Source organism: Carassius carassius, chromosome 10 (genome assembly GCF_963082965.1).
Source record: "Carassius carassius chromosome 10, fCarCar2.1, whole genome shotgun sequence".
NCBI classification, from domain to species: Eukaryota; Metazoa; Chordata; class Actinopteri; order Cypriniformes; family Cyprinidae; genus Carassius; species Carassius carassius.
This window is the reverse complement of record NC_081764.1, coordinates 12942644-12966042: the sequence shown is the minus strand read 5'-3', so window position 1 is coordinate 12966042 and position 23399 is coordinate 12942644. Positions and strand designations below refer to the sequence as shown.

At 37.1% G+C, this 23399-nt stretch overlaps 1 protein-coding gene across 9 annotated transcripts in view; it reads left to right on the top strand.

Annotated features, from left to right (window-relative positions):
* The window catches only part of LOC132151816 (low-density lipoprotein receptor-related protein 8-like), a 196354-nt gene that overhangs the window by 124780 nt on the left and 48175 nt on the right, over positions 1-23399 (top strand). For all 9 annotated transcript variants that reach the window (XR_009436444.1, XM_059560207.1, XM_059560204.1 and 6 more), the window contains exons 5-9: positions 12462-12845; positions 14726-14851; positions 15997-16119; positions 19638-19757; positions 20030-20155. Coding sequence is in view for 8 of the 9 variants with exons in the window: in XM_059560207.1 (XP_059416190.1) it covers positions 12462-12845; positions 14726-14851; positions 15997-16119; positions 19638-19757; positions 20030-20155 (879 nt within the window). In the remaining variant the exon portion in view is untranslated. The remainder of the gene's footprint in view (positions 1-12461; positions 12846-14725; positions 14852-15996; positions 16120-19637; positions 19758-20029; positions 20156-23399) is intronic.

The following is a 23399-nucleotide window of genomic DNA, read 5'->3' as shown; positions in this document are numbered from 1 at the left end:
TAGAAGTGATAACAGGGATGAGAGTAATTATTTTATTTATTGTGAAAAATGTTTAGCTTAAACCTTGGCTGTTTTGCATCAGCCATTTTTAAAATGATGTATTTGATTAATGTAAATATGCTACCCTTTCTTATTTGTAGAGCAGGTAGTTCTAGCCCTGGCTGAATGGCAGTGGTTTGCATATGCATCCATGCTGCTCATTCCCTTTATCCCCTCTGTTACTGCCATAGTGGTGGGTTCATAAGTTATCTTAAGGCACATGGACATTCATTTCCTTCACTTGTCTTATTCCTCATTATTTGCAATTATATACATACTGTACATTACCCTACTTGCTTACATACATTGCACCTGGGTTATGTTGAATTGTAGTGCAAGATGTTTTTAAATGTATGCTTTATCCATGTTATGCTGATAGTAGTGTCATGTTGTTTGATTTGGTCCTGGGTCAGAGCGACTTCTTAACATTATTACAGTTATAGTTGAAAACTGTCCAGCTTAATATTTTTTGCATACATTATTAATTAGATTTGAGTTATTTGGATAAATATAATTATTGTTATTAAACCAGAAAATGCATCTTTATATTTACATTTTAATTACATTTGTATTGATTTTTAATGTTGTTGAATTTTTTTTTTTTTTTTTTGTAATGTCACAGTGATTCCTGTTTTCAGGCTTTTTTTAAATTAATAATTTAATAAACAATTTACCCCAGTATAACAACATGTAACGGTGACAGTCAACAAGCATTATTATGTAAAAAGATGTTTAAATTAAGTCAGAAAGCTGCAAAACACCAACAGCATTTATTAATGCTGCAGTTGCATGCTGGGAAGTTGGAAATCAGCAGTGTTTGTTAGAAGCCTCTGTTAAACTAGTTGAAGAACATTTGAGGGAAATGCGTTGATGGTGTTATGTATATTCAAAGTTGTTCCAAATTCTTAGTACCTTGTGGGCTGGTAAAATGTAATAGCTTTTTTTTTAGATTATACATAATTCTAAAAAATATAATACTGATTTTGTGCTTTCTTTTGCTGAATGGGGCAACAGTGCACTTTTAGTGGGTTTACCAGACTCCACACATACATCTAAAACCTGCTGCACCCACAAAGCCCACAAAGTTGGAAGGTTTACATAAAACACATCTTGGGGAGTTCCAGACATGAATAATATACCTTCTAACATCACTTTCCCATTTTTGTAGAAGAAAGGCATTATTTTCTCTCCAATTCAGCTGTGTCCTTTAGCTCTTTGCTCTCTCTTTCCCCTCTATTACCTTAATCTCCAGATACACTGCAAAGAAAGCTTTTAAGTATAAATTATTATCAGTAACCTGCATTAAAAATGCACAATCAAAGTGCCCTTTGCTCTTGTGGAAGCCCTATGAAGAAAATTTGAAAGGTTTTAATTCCCAAAACTGAGTTTAGACAGAGAGAGGAACCCCTGCTGAGGCAGAGCTGTGGCGTTTAGCTCATTATGAGGGAGGAGTTCCTTGACGTGAGGGAAAAAAGCATTGAAGCCTCAAACGTGTGAAGTTTGATTGCTGGTTGCATATATTCTTAATAATAAATGGACATGTTTGTGTTGATAAGGTGCAGTGCCATATAAACACAAACATATACTTTTCTGACTTTAAACATTGTTCAAATTATTCACAGTTTGGTTTGAAATTGAATTTGTTTGGTCAAACTGACATAATGTTTATAGAAGCTGTGAAGGGACGTTCTCACTGTGTATGGATTTATGTTGATTCAGTAAAAATATGTAATATTTATTTTAGAGAAATACCTTAAAACAAGCAATATATACTTCTCTATGCACAAATATCTAGCTGTGATGAATTAATGTTTTGCTAAGCAGCTCAAACAAAACTTAAATAACTAACTTGTTAATCTTAACAAGATTGTTCATTCAAAAATGAAAATTAATCATGTACTCAGCCTTATTTCTTTTAAAAACTCTGGCCGCCTTCTGTGGAAAAACAAAGATATTTTGAAAAGTGTTGGTTACTAATCAGTTTTGGTGACCATTGACTTCTATTGTATGGACAGAAAAACTAAACAAAAGCAAAAACTATATATCTTTTATAAACCACAGAAGAAAGTTGTACAGTTTTGGAACAACATCATGGAACAATATCGTTCTACCAGTCAATGAATTTTAGTTTTTGTGTGTATTAAAATGACTTTTTTCATACCAAAAATAATAGCTATATTAGAGTCCACACCAACAGAGCATTCTGTTTGTTATAAGCGCACACTGCAGTTATGTCATCTGCTGCTTTAAATGCTCAAACTTGAGTCTCAATTCTGATTGGCTGTTAGTGTTTTTGCTGTTCATCAAATAGAAGAAAAATGTTCTTAATGTGATTCCAACAATATAGGTTTTTTTTTTTTTTTGTCATTACTGTTATAGCGGTGGCATGGAATTTGGTTTTCTCATAGAATTAGAAAATTTTTTAAACTTTTGGTTTGAACAGAACTTAATGATCTCACCAAGTCACAATGTTTTTGGTCAACCCTAGAGCACAGGACTACTGGGAAAATCTGGTGTCACGATATGCATCAGTTAATTCAAGTCACATCCCTCAGTTGATTTGCTTGCGCTGCACATGGACAGGAAAAGCTCAAGAAATCTCATGAGCTGTCAGTTTCCAAAATTGTCATGTTCAGTTCCGTCCTGAACTGCAGTAAGTGAACGGTCACAGGATGTGATTCACTCATGTGAACAGCTGAACTCTGTGTGAACAGAACAAGATTAAGCTCTCAAACTGAAGAGTGACAACCGTATTTAACTAAAGCGTGTATATGGCAATTAAAAATGAATGACATCCACTCACTTTCTCACTGCAGATGTTTGAACATGTCTTTAAGGGAATATTTGTTTTTGGGTTTTTTTGTAAGAATAAAGATAATTTTTATTGGTTCTTCTCAGCTCCTTTTATGCATATTAAATATTGGAGTGTTTATGTTTTATGCTGTAATATAATAGGATTTTAATTATCACCATTATATTTGTGTCACGCTGTGGGTGATATTATCTCTGATACTCTCTCTTTGTCTCATTCTATGTCCTCTCTTCTGCCTCTCAATGTACCACACAGACACCCACTTGATTCCAGCAGAACCATCAGAAACTAATTAGGAGAAATACGAAAACAATAAAATAGATTATTATATGAATCTCTAGAGTATCTAGATTTCTGTATTGAAATTTTAAGCATTATGAGAATTTTACATATTACTCCAAACTAATCAAGGGTCTCCAAACAGACTCTTAATTTAGCAAAATATTTCTAATTTTACTTCATACTTAAGTACTGCATTCTCGTCATGTATTAAAAGATCACAGTGAAAGCTTAACTATTAAAAAAGCATGTTAATTACTGAATTATCTGCACCTGGCATGCGTTTGACTCCAAATCTCTGCAAGCCTTTCTATTGCTTGGAAAAGAGTTGCTTTATCAAATCTTGCGGATGAACATTTGCCATCTCCAGGAAGAGATGAACTCCAGAGCTGGATGCAGAAATAGATTTCTATTCCCTCTCCTCTTCCTCTACCCTATCCACACCTCTTCTTTGTCTTCCTCTGCTTCTTACCTTTTCACCAGGGTCCTCGTTATTTTGTTTGCTCTAAATATATTCACATATGTCTTTTATGCATAACAAAGTCAAGATGGTTATGTGAGATAAATTTGATCTTCTGTGCTGTGTGTATCACTATAACTTTGGGTATATGGCGCTGTGTTTTTAGGAACTTTATCTAGATCTGTAGTAAAAGCAAACACTTTGGATCAAGGAATTTTGTGTATAGTATTTGAGCAAATGATGTAGGAAATTTGATACAGTCTAGAGAAATGTAGTCCATTTAGGTCCATTAATGTTTTGTAACATAAAGGTTAAAAGCAAAAAAGTAAAATAAATGCTGTCCTTTTGAACTTTCTATTCATCAAAAAATCCTGAAAAATCATCAATCAAGCAGCACAACTGTTTTCAATGTCGGTAATAATAAAAATGTTTATTGTGCAGCAAATCTGCATATTAGAATGTTTTCTAAAGGATCATGTGACACTGAAGACTGGAGTAATGGTGCTGAAAATTCTGCTTTGCCATCACTTTATTTTAAATATATATTTAAATAGAAAAGTTACTTTAAATTGTAATATTATTTCACAATATTACACTCTTACCGACCCTGAACTTTTAAACTGTACCCTGGAACAGCAACTCAAATTTGAACTACATTCAATATTTATAACAGAACTGCTCATGACAATCAAACATAAATATGAAGTTGCATTTGCAGCTCACTCAGGGTGAGAGGAAGGTCATGTTTGCTGTGTGCATTGATGCTAGCACTGAAATGTAAGCCTGTTTACTATGACAGGTACTCGACTGTGAGCTCATTCTCATATAGCTAGTTTGGCCACACACCAGAGCCTATTCAATCAATTAAGATCGAATGGAAATTGCTGGCAAGCACTGAGGCGTGTAATGTCGATCATTGCCTTGAGATGATAGTGAGATCAGATAAGAGAAGCGAGGGAAGCTGGTGACACTCAGTAGATCCTAATGTGGGAGGATTTGAAGTGCACAGATACAGATAAAAATATTGAAATGGAGGGATAAAATACCAGAAAAGATGGAAAAGACAAACATGTGAACCAGTATGTTAGTGGTGAAAGAGGTTATGTGTGGGAGTACTGTACAAAATGCACAGAGTTTATGTGAGTGTGTTATTTTTTGCTGTTTTTGGTAAGACTTCAATCATACTTTCTGTGTGTCAGTACTGTCAGTAACTATGTAAATATTTGCTTTTTTATTTATAAATATAACTGGCAATGTATCATTATATTATTTAATTTATTTAAAATATACTTTTAAATATATAATTTAATTTATTTTAAAATAAATTTGGCTTCTTGGATGATTTATCTCAGAAGTTTTTGCAAATTTTGAGGTTGCATTGTCCATTAAGGATGTCATTTTATGCAGCTTGCTAGGATTCGGGACAGCAGGACAGATCTTCTGTCTTTCTCTCTTTTTTGCTCGTCTTTCCATTTCCATTCCCAGGCTTTAGCACATCTCTGGGTGCTATGAAAATTGTCATCACTGAAAAAACACAACCGATCACCACCTACAACACTCAGCCTCTGCTGTACCACTGAGGAGGGCCGTAATAATGAAGTATTACAGCATCTATTGAAGCATTTCCTCAAGGGAGATTCATAGGGGCTAGATGCTACATAAGAATATCTCTTTATTTGATTATATCAGTATCCGCGGGGTTATTACTGACAGCTAATGGGATTAGGGCAAATATTAAATCTGTTTTCATGCGTCCATGTAAAATTCTAATTACAGCACTGGCAGAAAGTGTAAGCCGCACTGTGTTTTAAATATTTTTTGTGTGACGATGTTCTTGGTGTTCATTTATTTCCTGCGTGACATTGAGGCTAATGAATTCTGATATGTGCTGTTCTGATATATGCTAGCACCCTGACTGAACAAAACAGGAACTCAACATGATTCCTAGTGAAATTAATAAATCATTTACTTTTTGATAATGCCAAAATGAATGTTGATGACATGAGTCTGATGTGTTTTATTCTGTTGTGGACTCTATTGTGTGCTTAGTGCCGTCTATACAGGGAAGCTTTTGCCCTTTTGTTGCTTTATGTGGGTGAGAATGTTGGCTGTACTCAGCACACAGTTGCATGGGCTGAGGTGTTTGCACCCGTGTAATGCCAGATGTTATGCTGAACCTCCTCTATCCCCTGACAATAGCCTGATATTTCCCTTTCATCTGCACTGCCATTTGCTTATCCACCCAAAGGTAATGGCCCTCTACCCCTGGTCAACATATAGCCGCACTTCAGCGGGTGTGAAAATGTCTTTCCTTTCACCGTAAACAGCTGAAGGCTTGGTGCAGAGAGGTTTTTCCGGAGAACTCTGCTCTAAGTGATTTTGTTGCACAGAGGGGTCAATCATTTTCCTAATGGTATAATAGAGATTCAGACTGTTTCAACTGCTCTCTCAGTTATTTCTGCTCTGTAAAAATGAACCTGAGGAGCTTTTTCTGGTTTTATAAGTCAGATCAGGTTATACGAATGACCAATAAAATTACTTTTATTGGAAAAAACCAAATTATACAGATTGATTCAGGCTTAATTCTTTTCTTTGAGTTGGTTGAAACTAGTTCATTCAGATGCTAAAACATTAAGCACATTTTAGGTTAAATTAAAGTCAGTTAAAAGATCCTATTAAATTAAAATTTTAGTTTTCTTGGCTTTTAGTTGATGTGTGTTATAACATTTAAATGCAAGTATACTCCTATTTGCTGACTAATTCACTTTTAGCAGGACATGTACATTTCAGATTTGGCAGAAGCTATTTGCGTTAAGAGCAAATACCGTTGCTATTGTGTAAATAGATGCTGAACGCAATGTAACAATGTAACAATGCTGTTAAACCCTTTATCCCCACTATTAAATACCCATTTGGCACTTTATTATTGCTTTTTAACTTATTTTTATTTACAATAAACACATCTGCAAGCTGAAATGTGATTGAGAAATGCAAGAAGAATGGGAGTGGAAAAAAGCTCATTCAAATTCAGGTTGGTCACATCAAATGCTTAATGCACTGTCCTCCTTTAGACCACTGTCCCTTCTTGGTTTATTTTGTAACATTGTTTGACTCAATTAGACATTAATTAGCAGAGATGTTGTAATTAGACTCTTCTTGAAAAATGGAGCACAAATGACTTTGATGACTCATCCTGCACTGTACAGGTTTTTTGTCCAATCAGATGTTCTCTAGAATGAGAGTGTCCCTCCCACTAATGTCATCTGCAAGCTAGTGTGTAATAAAATGGGTCACGGCCGTGGCGTAACTATAAAGCTTATTGGCTATTTAAAAAAGGGACCATATCCAGTCAAAATCTTGGAAATGCATCAAAACTTTCATTTACAGCAGAGATTCAGTGAAACGGTAGCTCACTGCCAGATTTACATTACTGGTTTATTTTTTTCACACAAGAAGAGTCATAAACCAGAATTCCCAAACAAAATGTTTTATTCCTTCTAAACTCATAACTGACCAATGAAACCACACTGAGGGCTTACAGAATTACCGGCCTGAACTAATTCCCTGTCCTCTTAAATTTTTCTTTCTTGCTAGTATATGCTTTTCCTTACGCTGTGCCTGCAGGTGCTGTTGTCAGCACTGGGAAAAGCTTCATGAGGCAGATCTCATCCAAAGCATTGCAGTCTTTAGCTGCCTCAGTATGTTTGTGGCACCAATTTCCCTCAGCTCAGTGCATCATGGTTACAGTCTTTCTCCCTGGAGGAGGCTAGTCTTTCTTTCTGATATGGGATACTATAATATTACGGGCTGATGGAGGACAGTGGCGAACGCACCATTAACTCTGTGCTGACTTAATGCCTCGGGCCATTTGCTGAGTGTAGCATGAACCTCAGTGCTAAAGCTGCCCCCGGTGGCTTGTTCTCACAGATATGGGGTGGTCATTTAAATTGAAATTTCTTTGGTGTAAGTATTGTGTTAAAAATGTTCCAGTCTTCTGATACATTGCTTTTAAAAGGTGTAGTGTGTATTTTTATACATATATAAATACTTTCTTCTGTTCCGGTTTAATGTGCAAATTTAAGACAAATATACAGGTGCTGGTCATATAATTAGAATATCATCAAAAAGTTGATTTATTTCACTAATTCCATTCAAAAAGTGAAACTTGTATATTATATTCATTCATTACACACAGACTGATATATTTCAAATATTTATTTCTTTTAATTTTGATGATTATAACTGACAACTAAGGAAAATCCCAAATTCAGTATCTCAGAAAAGTTTAATATTACTTAAGACCAATACAAAGAAAGGATTTTTAGAAATCTTGGCCAAAATTGGCCAAAGTATGAACATGAAAAGTATGAGCATGAACAGCACTTAATACTTACGTAGTTGGGGCGCCTTTTGCCTGAATTACTGCAGTAATGCGCCGTGGCATGGAGTCGATCAGTCTGTGGCACTGCTCAGGTGTTATGAGAGACCAGGTTGCTCTGATAGTGGCCTTCAGCTCTCCTGCATTGTTGGGTCTAGCATATCGCATCTTCCTCTTCACAGTACCCCATAGATTTTCTATGGGGTTAAGGTCAGGCGAGTTTGCTGGCCAATTAAGAACAGGGATACCATGGTCCTTAAACCAGGTACTGGTAGCTTTGGCACTGTGTGCAGGTGCCAAGTCCTGTTGGAAAATGAAATCTGCATCTCCATAAAGTTGGTCAGCAGCAGGAAGCAGGAAGTGCTCTAAAACTTCCTGGTATACGGCTTTGTTGACCTTGGACCTCAGAAAACACAGTGGAACAACTCCAGCAGATAACATGGCACCCCAAACCATCACTGACTGTGGAAACTTTACACTGGACCTCAAGCAATGTGGACTGTGTGCCTCTCCTCTCTTCCTCCAGACTCTGGGACCCTGATTTCCAAAGGAAATGCAAAAAAAAACTCAGCAGCAGTCCAGTCCTTTTTGAAGCAAGACGCTTCTGATGCTGTCTGTTGTTCAAGAGTGGCTTGACACAAGGAATGTGACAGCTGAAACCCATGTCTTGCATAGGTCTGTGCGTAGTGGTTCTTGAAGCAGTGACTCCAACTGCAGTCCACTCTTTGTGAATTTCCCCCACATTTTTGAATGGGTTTTGTTTAACAATCCTTTCCAGGGTTCAGTTATCTCCATTACTTATACACTTTTTGTACCACATCGTTCTCTTCCCTTCGCCTCTCTATTAATGTGCTTGGACACAGAGCTCTGTGAACAGCCAGCCTCTTTTGCAATGACCTTTTGTGTCTTGCCCTCCTTGTGCAAGGTGTGAATGGTCGTCTTTTGGACAACTATCAAGTCAGCAGTCTTCCCCATGATTGTGTAGCCTATATATATATCTACATGTCATAATGGATAGTCATCGCATGTATCAGAATTAGGAATTAGAATTAGAATTAGGATCTATTTGCTTGCAAACGAGCAGCTCTGTTTCATCTCAGAGACGCGTTCTGTCTATGTGCTTGCCAAATTCTGACGTGTAAATAGCAAATCCATCATGGCACAAGCGCAACTGGCTCTTAAAGGGAATGGAAGATGAGACTCTGATTGGTTTATTGCACATTACGCCCAAAAAACACCCATTATGCATTAAGAGAATAGGGACAACCCGTTTAGACCATGTGCCCGGGTGCGCAAACCGCTTTTCTGTCGTTAAAATAGCAAAAGTGGATTTGGACACGCCCTGAGTGCACCTGCGCGTGCACTTTACACTTTGCATTTAGATCGTTAAAATAGAGCCCAATAAGTTAATACTGATTAATCTAAATTCATTGCAATTTTCTATTTTTATTCTGCCAACGAAAAGAATTCCAAGCAAAGCCAGAATCAACTTTGTGCATCCCTGAGAAAACTCACATTAGTGAATCTGAATAAATTGTCTATTTGAACAAACTAACTAAATGAAGTAACTTGTTTCTAACTGAATGAATCAGTGTTTTTAAAATAATTGGTTGTATTGAATTATATAGTGACTTATATGTAAGAACAATCACTTGTTTTTGTTCACAAAAAATTGGTTGAATGATTCAATGACTCATAAAGACTTGTCACTACCTGCAGGTGCATTTATGTAATTTATAGAAAAAGTTAATCATGAAATGTTTTGGAAAGTAGAAATATCCTGTAGTGTGCCATGCATCAACACAAATGTTATTGTCATACATTATACAACAGTTAGTTCTGGTCAAATATTCTGTGTAGTCTCTCTGTGTAGCTGCATGTAATTCTTTCACATTTAGTTCTGCTATGTATTTTTCAGCTCTCTGTTGTTTGCTTGTGTGGTTCAAGGCCACAGAGATCTTGTTAATGTAAAGCCCTATCTACTACCTGTCTGTTGTTGGACCGGGGAATGAGTATTTGACATTGGTCAGTGGAATTCAATTGACCTGCTTTGAGCTTTTCCTTTCCGCTCTTTTAAAATCCATTCACTGTTGTGCCTGACCTCTAAACGAGATAGCATCAAAATCCACACAGCAGCCTTTGAATGACATTTTCAGGCATTTGGTCCAAAACATTAGTTAGTAAAACAATTTTTTTTTAAATAGTAGTTTGAGGTATATTCCTGTTTTTGTATTTGTGATTGATTATACTTAGAAATAATTTTTTTTACGTTTTCTTAAGAACATTTAAGTCCTTGTCCATGAAAAAAAACTAAAGATGCTAATATGCTAAATGTTAAATAGTTTTCAGGAGTATGTGGGTGCTAACTCTCATGAAAATATTAAAGTTTATTAAAGTTTATTAAAGTTTATTAAAGTAAAAGTGTAGTAACCATGTTTTTTTTTGCCGGTTAAAATTTGTATGTCCACAGTATTCTTACAAATAGTACAAATACTAGTTAAACTATGATGTGGTTAATTTGTGGTTACCATGATTTAAATACAATGACCACATTATTTTTGGTTTCATTTGTAGTAAAACCATGGTTAATTGTCATAAAGGAAGGTGTTCTGGGTGTTTTAATTAGTTGCAGTTTCTAGGATGTTCTTGTTGGTTTTTGGGATATTTTGGGTGGCTGCTTACTTGCCCAAGTACACAAACCTGTTAATGACCCGAGAAATATCTCTGGTCTCTTTTTCAATGTACCACTTAGCAAGCACCACTAAATAGGGCTGCACGAATCCACGATAGTCACATCGCAGGATGTGCGATGTAGGCTGTCATAGTTGATCCGTTATTCATTAACTGTACTGTATTAGAGAGCGCACGCGCGAGAGAGAGAGAGAGAGAGAGAGAGCGCTCGAGAGAGAGAGAGAGAGAGTGAGCGAGCGAGCCCCAGGCGCACGCTCACCGTCTTCAAACAACACGAGCGCTGTCTTGCTCTCTCTCCCTCGCGCATATTAATCACTTGACACGATGGTGTCGATGTTTAAATCATTTAAAATGAGAATGTAAGTGTGCTCACCCCATTTTTGTTTGTAAGAAAAAATTAGATTAGATTTCATATTGCAATATACAGTATATCGCAGAAAAATAAAATATCGCAATGTCATTTTTTCCCAATACCGTGCAGCCCTACCACTAAACAATATTTAGTGTAGATTTATTTAGTATGTGAAAATATTTTATACATCCAATACACACCTTCTCCAAGTGTTTAGAGCTGGGTGGTTTGATTTTCATTCCAGATGGAATGTGACAGTGGTAGGCTATATAATAAAGCTGTCCATGTTTGTTCTGTTCCTCTCTGAGAGGATGTTGTTTTAGGCTGCTGTCTACAGTACATCCCTACAGTACAAGAAGAGAAGGGTCAGCCAATCCAATCTCCCCCTGCCTAGAGCAAATACAACTTTCCTTCAATGCTGTACACACAAAAAAGATCCAATCAGTTACTTTATTTTAAGAACATGCTACATTTGTTGGCTGCCTTGACCTCGAGGGTGGAGAAATGTAGCAGCTAGATAATATCTACAGTTTTCAGAAGATATTATTACAACTTTCCTCTCAGCTGTTCGATGGTCATTGAAGAAACCTTTGACTGGTCATCAGCAGATGCAGAGCAAGCTTTCCTAATAGACTTTGTTGATTGGAATTTTATTTTTATTTTTTTTTAGATCATTGTTGGCTAATCATCTTTGCAAAAAGACAATTGGCATAATTTCTCATGATTTTAATTGACTTCAAAAGCAACTAGCGTAGGTGACAGAAATGTAAAATACAAATCTGCTAATAAACAACAAGAATGACCTTTCTGGGAGTAGCACAATTAACATTGATTTTAAATCCGGCTATTCAATTTTGATAATGTCACTGTTTTGTTGGTAAAAGTGATTTATGAGCCCCAGCTGCTCTTTGCAAGTAGTTTGCATATTTACAGGTTTATTGACACAAAGTCAAAAAAAAGTCAGGATCGATTTCTCTCATATCCTATCCAGTCAAACATGCTCACACCTGATCACATGCTCGTAAGCCATTTCAAATCCTTTTACAAAACTGGCCTCCGTGAATGTAATTCCGGTGGGGTGGGTGACCCCATTAAAGAATGGACAGGCGTTTACTACAGCACTGTTAAGCCCATTTAGTGTCTGCCGCCAGTGTGGGGCTGAAGTGTGAATCTCAGGTCATCTGCAGCACAGTTGAATCAGTAAGGTCACGGAGCTCACATCAGCACAGTATAGCTCTGTTTGAGCTCATGCTGCATTTGCCATAAATTTCCAGTGAAAAGGGTGGTTCAGTCATTTTACTGTAATGGTACCTCATTGGTTTGGTTCTATGGCATCATTAAACAGAAACTTTGAACTATTTATTGTTCAAGTAATGTTTTTACATACTGTATATGTATTTGAGGGTCTTTGAGACTCTGTGTTAATAAAGTACATTCTTTATTTTTCCAGATGCCAAGGCTTGCCCCGCTAAAGAGTTCCAGTGCCATAATCGTCTGTGCGTGGCTCCCACGTTTGTCTGTGATGGGGATGATGACTGCGGCGACGGCAGCGATGAGGAGAAGTGCACGGCAGCCACTGCCAGCACCTGCGGGCCGCACGAGTTTCGCTGTAACGACTCCGAGTGTATCCCAGCGCCATGGAGCTGCGACGGAGATCCCGACTGCAGAGACAAGTCGGATGAATCTTTGGAGCGTTGCAGCCGCAGGACGGAGCCTCAAAAACCCCACTGCACTGCGGGAGAGTTCAGGTGCAGGAGTGGAGAGTGTATTCACCTCAACTGGAAATGCGACGGAGATGTAGACTGCAAGGACAAGTCTGATGAGACCAACTGTCGTAAGTGTATAAGAAGACTAATATTTTTAATATACTGATCAGAGTTAACATTCTCAAGCATGTTTCCTAAGGTATTTACATTTGAGAGGATTGCTGTGTGGTGAATGAATGTATTAAATTAATGAATAATCAGTTTTACCACTTGGCTGCATTACATGCTCTTTTTACTGCTGCATGCATGCTGTTCTTGTCATTATATTCATTCTAAAATACAGACCTATCCAAGTAAAGCAGTAAAACCGATGATGTATTCTTGGAAAATGTTGTTCATTTAGAATCAGTCCCTTATTGTCTGTTCCTCCTAATTCTGTTAACACAAATGCATTGCACACATGCCAACATAAATTAACTTGAGTTTGTTGATCTGTAGTCGTGCAAGGTCAGTGTATCAATTTTGCTGAAAATAATAAAACATACTCCAAATACTAAAAGAAAATATACTCTAAATACAAAATACATCAGAATCAGTGAACATGAATGTCTATAGACTTTACATTTCAAGGATTTGTTTCTCCATGAGGCATGAGAAAACAAGCATGTTTGTTTGAGTAATCCTGAAAACCCAAAACCTGCAGCTGAAAACTTTGTTTGCATTTGCGTTGTTAATACAGACCTTGTGCACACACACACAAACACACACACACACACATGTACAGTTTGTACTAGCATGTGTGTGTTTATTGAGATAATGGTGTTCTTTTTCCATGAGTTTATGACATTTAAATCTCCAATAAGTGCTGTGGCAGAAGCATGGTAATGTGCTGGAGTCTTGGTGGTTGCCAGGCAACACTTGTGTTTTGAGGAATGGCAGAATAAATGCTCTGTGAGTGTTTTCTCACTGTAGGGTTCATGTAAGAGATTTCGCATCGTCCTCAAAATACTTTTACTGTTCAGTTCATATTTTGGTCATTTTGCATTATTTTTTATTGGGTTTAAGTTAGACGTTTATTCTTTGTGGGTGAATACTGTTTTTGTGCTGCCAGTGTTATTTTAGTCTTATTTTTGTACTATTATAGTTTTTGGTAATATTTTGAATCCGCTTTTAATCTTTTATGTTCAAATTTTCTATTTTTACTTTGATTTTAGTAATTTTGTTATGCGTTTTGTCATTTGTATAACTTTTTTTAATATTTAAAAATAGTTTCAATTTATTTTTTTCAATTTTAGTTTTTATTTCCTTACTTCAGTTCAACCAACTTAGTTGCAAAAGCAACATTTCAAATTATCATGTGGTTTGAGTTTTTCCATCTAATATTTTATATAAGCTCTGATTCAATTAACAATTATGTTTTTAACGAACTAAAGTTCACAAACAGAGGTGCAATGTGTGACTATTTTGAAAGTGTGATGGAGTGCTTTAGTGTGCATGTTTTTAACAGCTTTACCAACTCATGGCTTTATCTTAGTCCTTTACATTTACTTGGCAGATTCTTTTTTCCAAAGTGACTTATATTTAAATAATACATTTGCAGTGAACCAATATGTGTTTTAATGGCTGATGTTTAAACAGATGTCTAAAAAAACAAGGTCATATAAATTAAATAATAATAAAAAAAAATGTATAGCTATGTAATATTATTTAAAATGTATATAATTATTATATATTTTATAATATCTTATATACTATTTTATTTTATCACCATCATTTACTCAAAATGAAATACAAATATTTAAAAACAGAAAATGTGTACTATCCATTGACAAGGATGTCAGTAGATTTTGGCATTGAAATTAGGTGGAATGACAACTTCTGGGAATCAGTAAATCATACTCCGCTCTGCATTTTTCCGCAAAATGACCAGATATTGATTATTTGGTAAGGCTGATATATATAGCTAACGGAATGATAGTCCTATATAAACCGTGTTTTTGTTCTACAGCTGTGCTGACCTGTCGTCCTGATGAGTTCCAGTGCGGCGACGGCTCCTGCATTCACGGCACTAAACAATGTAACAAAGTGCACGACTGTCCAGATTTCAGCGACGAGGCTGGCTGCATCAACAAAAGTGAGTAACTTCAATGTTCTCCCTTTCCCCATCGCACTTTTGATTAGCTTCTTCATCTCTCCCCTCTTCTAGCAGCTTTTTCAGTTCAGTTCAAGATGAAAGACTAGTGTGCATCCAATCACGTAGATCCATAACATGATTTAAGTTGAACATAGGATCAGCGTCCTTTGTTGGTCCTAAAACAACATTTCTGTTAATAAGTCAGAGTCCCGTGACTGAAGGGTTAGGTTTAGGGGTAAAATTTTCCCCCAGAGTTTTGATGTACTTTTTTTTTTTTTTTTACCCTCATGTCATTTCAGATGACTTTTTTCCTGTGAAACACAAAAAAAAAGTTTAGCAGAATGTGCTCAGTGCTCTTTCCTATACACATACACTGCTGTTCAAATTTATTATTTTATTCAGTAAACAAAGATGCATTAAAATAAAAAATAAAAAAGGCTAGTCAACACATTAATAATATTACAAAAAAATCTTAGAATCCTGAAATATGTATCATGGTTTCCACATAAGCTACCCAGATGTTTCCAAAGATGGATAATCATAAGAAATAATAAGACTAAATGCAAGAACAAAAAACAGAAAAAAAAGATAAAAAATGTGAAAATTTCATCCAGTGTAACCTTTTAAATACATATAAATTTTGAAAACTTCATTTTAGATTTCAGTCATTTTTACAACATTACTGCTTTATGGTATTTTTGACCATAAATGTAGTCTTGGTAAGAGATTTCTTTTAAAGATATTTAGACTTTAAAAGCAATGTTCTTTGAAACATACTGTGAGCTGGGGTGCTGTCAAGATCCAGAAAGTACAATAAAAATGAACACCATTAAAGTACCTAATAAGTAGTCCATGTGACTTTTGCACTATATTCCAGATCTTCTGAAGTCATATTTTTCAGCCTGTTTCTCACACAGACCTATTTTATTGACTTTACATGATTTGAGATATAGTGTTAAATTCCACAGACATTTATGGTACTTTCATGTACTTGTTTTGAGCTTGATGGCCTCTTGTCACTCACTGAGCAAAATGAAAATTGTGTAATGGCAGTTCATGTTTTGTACTCTACATAATTTAGTTTTGTTTATGTGCTACGACTGAAATACCAGAACTGTAAGAACTCTTTATTGTATCCTTGACAGCCACCAAATGTGAAGGTCTGCTGAAGTTCATGTGTAAGAGCGGGGAATGTATCGATAGCAGTAAAGTGTGCGACAGTCTCAAGGACTGCAAGGACTGGTCTGATGAGCCTGTGAAGGAGTGCGGTGAGTTCAGCCACTTTTGCACGAATGCAAACATCCTCAGTTAACTTGTCATATATTTGGGACTTTATTTTTAAATTAGGTTTTATATGCAAGTATTTTATATGAGATATTTTATATGATGACTTTAATGTAAGTGTTGACATTATTTTTTTAGTGTGGGAAACCAAAGATAGAATTGCAAAATTGTTTAAAATGTTATGCCTGCAGCCAGTGAACTAGGTTCAGCTTTTCCTTTCTCACTTGGAGTGTTGGATTTGGAAAGGAAAAACTAATTCTAGACCAGAATTTAAGCTTATAGACAGCGTTGGCTTATTAGGGGCTTCAGTTGATCAAGGGCCAACTACCCACAGAGCGATCATTAAGATCAAAGTGCGAGTCTTCCCTCGGGTGCTATCATACAAGGAGAACGTGCCCAGCATACACTGCTGCCCTCCAGAGAGAATGCAGGTTCCCATGGATCTGTTTTTTATTTCTCTCCGTTCTTGTCTTTCTTCATATTGGGAAACTGGAATTTTTCTGAAAGAGCTGAAAAAGTGTAAAAAAAAATGTTTGATGTTAAAATATTTTCGTCTTTCCATGTTCAATGTACAGAGACAACTGTAGTAAACCATTCATGGTCCACTTCCTGAAGAGTGTAAATGCTTGTGGGGCTCTGTTTGTTTGAGCAGTTTAATATCTCAGCTTCTGGCTCAACCGGTAGTGTGGAATTGGAGTAGAACTGCATATTTTCCCAAGTAATGGCATTGTATGTTAAAAGCAGTGATATTTTAATATTTTGAATGGCTTTTATTTGTATATGTTCAATTTTACTCATTTTATGGGCTTTTGGAATTTTTATAATAATTTTCCCAATTTTTATAATAATTTTTAAACATTATTATTTAGGTTTAATTTACTTGTATTTTAATTTTAGTTTTTATTTATTTTCAGTTCGTAATTTTAGTGCTTCTTTTCAGTCAAGTCAATATTTGTAAGTTTTGCTCAGTGTTTCATCTAATATTTATCTAATATTTCAATTAACAAAAATGGTTGTAATAGTTTTAGTTGCAGTTAATAATAATAACAACCGTGTTTTAAAGGTTGACAGTTTTTTAAGCAATTGAATTTACATTTAAAGTGAGTGAAAAAAGTCTAAGACTAAAAAAGCCTGTTCACACAAGATGAATATTCAGTGCGAAAATTTGAAGCAATAAACATTTTAATTTAAATAAATGGTTATTAATGCAAACATTTGCATGCCAACAATGTGGCAAGTATTGTACAGAGAGGTGGTCTCATCTTTTCTAACACACTATAAAAGAAAGCTGGCATTTTTAGTCACATGCCCGGATTTGCTGATGTTACATTAAACCACGTCATTGCAGTATTTTGCACCCTAGCAACCACCTAGCAGCTACTCCGAACACACAGCTGCTTAGAAATGCCCATCAATTACTTACAACAATGTAAAATAGTGGCTCAGTTGTGCTCAGGTAAAACCACTCGCATTTCAGTCATAAAATGTAAAAATCGATATATTTTTGCATTTGGCTCTGTGGCATTGCTAGTCACATAGATATTGCATTCTTCACTTTTACAAGAAAAACATCTTACTAACTAAATGTTTAGACAGTTTTCAAACACCTTGCAGGTGTATGTTAAATCGATATGGTATTTAGGAAATGCAAGCTCCTCGCTCGATTCTCCCTCTCTCTTTTTCTTTCTTTCCTCATGGTTATGTACACTCTTTTATCAATCCGTAATGTAAAATGCATGGTCCCACAGTGGCTCTTCAGGATGGTGTTAATTTCAGCAGATGAGATTAGTGCAGGTACCTGACGCACGGCAGACGCCCCCCTCTGAGCCCAGTGCATTCTGGACCGGCTTCAATTGGGCCACTGCAGCTATGCATCCTAAATCACTAGGACTGGTGCCAGGGATTACGTTTCTACCGTATTCACTAGTGCATCCTTTACTTGTTATATATGATTCATATGTGGCCTAGAGAAAATACAGTTTCTGGCTTGTTGGAGAGCGTCTCTCACTCGCTTTTTGAGTGCGCATTTCTTTTAGTCACGGTCCATGTATTTGTCCTACCTCTTCTCTCAACCTCTCTCCTTTCATTCTACTCTGTCTTTTCTTTCCCCTATTTCACTTGAACTTCCTGTGGTGTTTCTGTCCTCCATCTGTCTCCTGCTGTCAGCTGTTCCTCAGCATTAACATCAGCTATTCTTCTCTTTTTTTCTGTTCTCTTGCTGTCTTTCTTCCTCTTTTTTTTCTACTGTCAGGCTTGTTCATGTGTCTTTGTTTATTTGTTTGTTTTAAAGCAAAGTATTAATATTATTATTTTTGGTTTTTAATAATAGCTTACTTTTTTATTAAATGTTTCTTTATATTGGTTAATGTTATTATTAATATTTGTATGTGCTTGCTAAATACGTTTAGTTTAAAAAAATATATATATATATATAAACTTACATACATTTATAAATAGTTATAAATACTTATTCATTTATGTATTTATTCAGCTTTATAATTGACCCTTCGGGAGCATGATTGACAGGCAACCTGACCAATCATAACACCATTTTGTCCGACAAACAAACCAGACAAGAGAATAGATTAACGTAAGTGGACTTGAACTTGAAAAATTATGCATTTTGTAGTTTCTCCACAGATGAAATGAGATACCTTCTGATGTTCATTCATGTTTATTTTGTGCTATAACTAGTATAGAGGAAGAGATGATCGGTTCAAATGCGCTTAAACTGAGACAGGCATCTGTCTCGACACATTAATGAGCCACAAAATGGTAAAATGGTTTCTTTAAAAAAAAAAGACAAAATATGAAAGCTGATACTTTGTTACTTATACTTTTGCTGATACTCAGTTTACTTTTTACATACTAAAAGTAAACTTCATTATCTTGTCTGTCACCACATTGTCAATGTCAAGATGTAATTTCCACTGCATGTGTTGTGAAAGAGCCATGGTTTGTCGAATGTAACTACTGTATAACTAAGGGTCTTTTCAAAGGGTCAGTTGTGATAAGGTAATTGAGTTAACCTTGCATAATTATTATTATAAAATGATTGTTGATTTGATTAGAGTCAAAAAGAGCAGACATATACTGTAGGGGAGATAACATAAAAGAGTGATGTATATCCATCAGCCAATGCCCAGATGCGTTTGTTGCTCAGAGAAAAGTTATCGTATGTAATACTGGAAAGACCTTTGCCATATTGCTTTGTCACTCTCTCTCACAGCACCTCATGCACAAGCAGTTTCCACCTATTCACTGCTTTTTTCCCCAAGCATTTAAGGCAGGTCTTTCAGTTGGACTGCACTCACCTCATCACTTTTTCTCATAAAGTCTTGACACAAACTTGAAGCTCAACCTAGAAAATGAGAAGGAAACAGTCTATCGCCAGCTGTTGTCGGGTTGCAGTGGGCACTTACCATCCAGTTCCCACTGGGCTCGCTGACCTTCTTCTTTTTTCGTTTTCTTTTTTTTTTTTTTTCTTTTTTTTCTGTCATAGGTCTGAATGAATGTGCCATTAACAATGGAGGCTGCTCTCACATATGTAAGGACCGGCAGATCGGCTATGAGTGTGAATGTCCCTCGGGCTACAAGCTCCTGGACAAGAAGACTTGTGGAGGTAACCAATATATTATGTCAGATACCAACATTTTGATGCTGTGCAAGTCTACATTGTACACATTTTCCCTGAAGCCCACTGTTGTACGTGCATTGTGAACATGTAGGATTTGTTTACTCTCAGTGTCTTCTCTTTGAAATTGATAGTAGAGAAATCCCCAGATGGTGTTTGCAAGCATCATTTATCTTGTCTGTGGACACTTCACTACAAAAGCCTCTGTTCTCTGTGTATCTCTGCTCTGTTACTAATGCTTTTCTGATGGTCCTTGCCAGACATAGACGAATGTGAGAACCCTGATGCCTGCAGTCAAATATGTATCAACCTCAAAGGCGACTACAAATGTGAATGCTATGAGGGTTACGAGATGGACCCGGTTACCAAGACATGTAAAGCAGTGGGTAAGATACTCCACACCAACATTTCCATCCATTCACTGTTCTGGACCATTTATTTCTTTTTGATGGTATCGCATCACATTACATTCTGATGATGGGATAAAATTTCTATATTATATGTGTATTATATGTGTATTTTTCAAGTGAGGAAGAGGGTGGGATTTTTTTTTCTTTCTTTTTTGTTGACCACTTGTTTGTTTTAAAAAGAAGATGGGATTGGTTTGGCATGGCATGCTTTGGAATTATGAGGGTTTTGTGTACCTAATGTAGCTAATCTTTATTGTCCTTCATTTGCCTGACCAGCCTGCGTAAAATCTCAGTGCATTTCCAGCACTCCCAATAGGCTCGGTGGCAGCTGGAGAAACACTGTCATTGAGTACAGTGTGTAAAGCTGCCAAACAAAACTGTTCTCTCGGGCTAAAGAGCAAAACAGTATGCACAGATTCCATTCAGTTGGTATTGTGTTCAGGTCTGATATATCAGTTCAAGTTTGTGTGGTAAGTTTCATATAAATGTCATATATGTGTGTGTGTTTAGGTAAAAATAGTTTAAATTTTTATTTATTTATTTATTTATTTTAATAAATAATAAGTATGGTTCTTGGCACTAAGAATAGAGAATATGTGTACTGTAATTTGACTTTTAAGATCGATTTGGACTTCTGATTTGTTCTGTGATATGAAATGGAATTTTAGTTTTGTGTTCAAGATTACAGATGCAGATTCATATTCAGAGATTAGATATTTGAATTTTTTTCAGTCGTTCTAAATTCTCTTTTAAAGGGCTGCTGTGATTTATGTTTTATCTTCATCGTTCCACCTTGTTGGTGTGCCTAGACAAGCTATTAAATCATTTGAATAGCTTGATGTTTTTGTCAGGTATATCTTTCAAAATGTAAAATTAATAACTTTTTTTGTTCCCTTTCATAAGCATATCAGGCAGAGACACATTCAAGATAAGTGAGAAGTGCACTTATACACCGTGTTCCCAGACTATGGTTTTCTGGGCATAGTAGCCATTTTTCAGACAAATATGACCTCTGGGTGCCAATATGAGCTATAATGAGTTGTGATATGAATGGAGAGTGCAGAGAGCATTCAGTCATCATGCAAGTAAGACAAAACATTACCAGTCCAATTTCACAGACTTCACATTCAGAGTTTTTTCATTCATTCATTTATTTATTTATTTATATGGTTTTTTTTATTCTTTCAACTGTAGCCAAAATCAAACAGAACAAAACAGACAGTGCCTTTCATATGTGATGCTGAAGAAATGAGCATCGTTGCTCAATACTGCCAGCAGTTTTAATGAAATATTCTGTTACATCTTGTTTAGATTTGAGGAGACAAATATTATAAATGAAAACACAAGCCAATCATTTGTGTACATATCACCCACAGCACCAAATGGAGTACACATCCCCTTAAAAATAATAAAATCTTTGTCATTTATGCTGTTATTTATTAATTATTTTCATATTTTATACAATGTTGGTGATAAAAAACGTTTTGGTGCCCACTGAATTCCACTAAAAGGTTAAATTATATATATATATATATATATATATATATATATATATATTATTATTTTTTTTTTATTTTTTTTTTATGACTATGAAAATTATAGCATCACACTGAAGGCATCAAGGGCTATTTGACCAAGAAGGAGAGTGATGGGGTGCTGCGCCAGATGACCTGGCCTCCACAGTCACCGGACCTGAACCCAATCGAGATGGTTTAGGGGTAAGCTGGACCGCAGACTGAAGGCAAAGGGGCCAACAAGTGCTAAGCATCTCTCGGGGAACTCCTTCAAGACTGTTGGAAGACCATTTCAGGTGACTACCTCTTGAAGCTCATCAAGAGAATGGCAAGAGTGTGCAAAGCAGTAATCAAAGCAAAAGGTGGCTATTTTGAAGAACGTCTTGGTTATGTATGTAACCCTCGTTCCCTGAAGAAGGGAACGGAGACGTTACGAATGGGATCTCGCCCGAGAGCCCAATCACCTTCGAGTGGTACAAAACAAGCCAATGGTACACAAAGTACCTTGGTCTGCGGGATTTGCATCGCGAGCTCCGCCCCGCAGAGCGGGTATATAAGGAGCAACGCGAGCAACTCGCATTCAAGTCTTCGCTGAGGAGCCGAGCCAGTGACCCAGCCGTTCAGCGGAACAGCAATGTGGCAAGTGGACGTAACGTCTCCGTTCCCTCCTTCAGGGAACGAGGGTTACATACGTAACCAAGACGTTCCCTTTCAGTCTGTCACATTCAACGTTACGAATTGGGTCCCTTACAAAACGCCACATGGCTGTCTTCCAGCGACCCGTGTGAGTGATAGCACCCTGTCGTGAGCCCAGCACGAGTGAGGGCTCATAACTTACACAGAATACACTGGGTAGCATATTCCAGCTGGACGTATGCTAGCAGGCTGCCTGCCTGTGGGAGGACTTACAGAAGGCAGGTATCCACCCAGGTGGTGATACATAAGAACTCTGAGGTACCCAGCCCGCAGGGTGGAAGTTTCAACGACAGAGCTGGCAAGGGGCTTGCCAAGGGAAAGACACATGCTGCGGAGAGACTTACTGTGGACATACACATGTGGGATTGCCCAGAAAGGGGAATCACACCACATGGAGGCACCTAGTCCCACACAGGGCTGACCAAGGGGCATGTTGGACTTTAACAGTGCTGGAGGAACCCAGGGTTCTGACTGAGGAACTCACCTGAGGGGAATAGCGCACGCATCCAGTCCGCGGAGTGGAATGGTGCAGCAAGCGGATTGACACCGAGCAGGTCCTTACTGGCCCGAAGGGGTGAGTACCCGGGAGGACACGGGCTCTACACGGAGATTATAAAATCTCGCGAATGTGTTAGGTGTTGCCCAGCCCGCAGCTCTACAGATGTCTGTTAGCGAGGCGCCATGCGCCAGCGCCCAGGAGGAAGCTACACTCCTAGTTGAGTGAGCTCTCACCCCTAGGGGGCATGGCAGGTCTTAAGCCTGATAAGCCAGGACAATAGCATCCACTATCCAGTGGGATAACCTCTGCTTGGAGACAGCCTTTCCCTTCTGCTGGCCTCCATAACAGACAAAGAGCTGGTCTGAGGTCCTAAGGCACTGAGTTCTGTCCATGTAGGTGCGGAGCGCACGTACTGGACAGAGCAGCGCCAGGGCTGGGTCTGCCTCCTGCAGGGGCAGCACTTGCAAGTTCAGCACCTGATCCCTAAAAGGAGTGGTGGGAACTTTGGGCA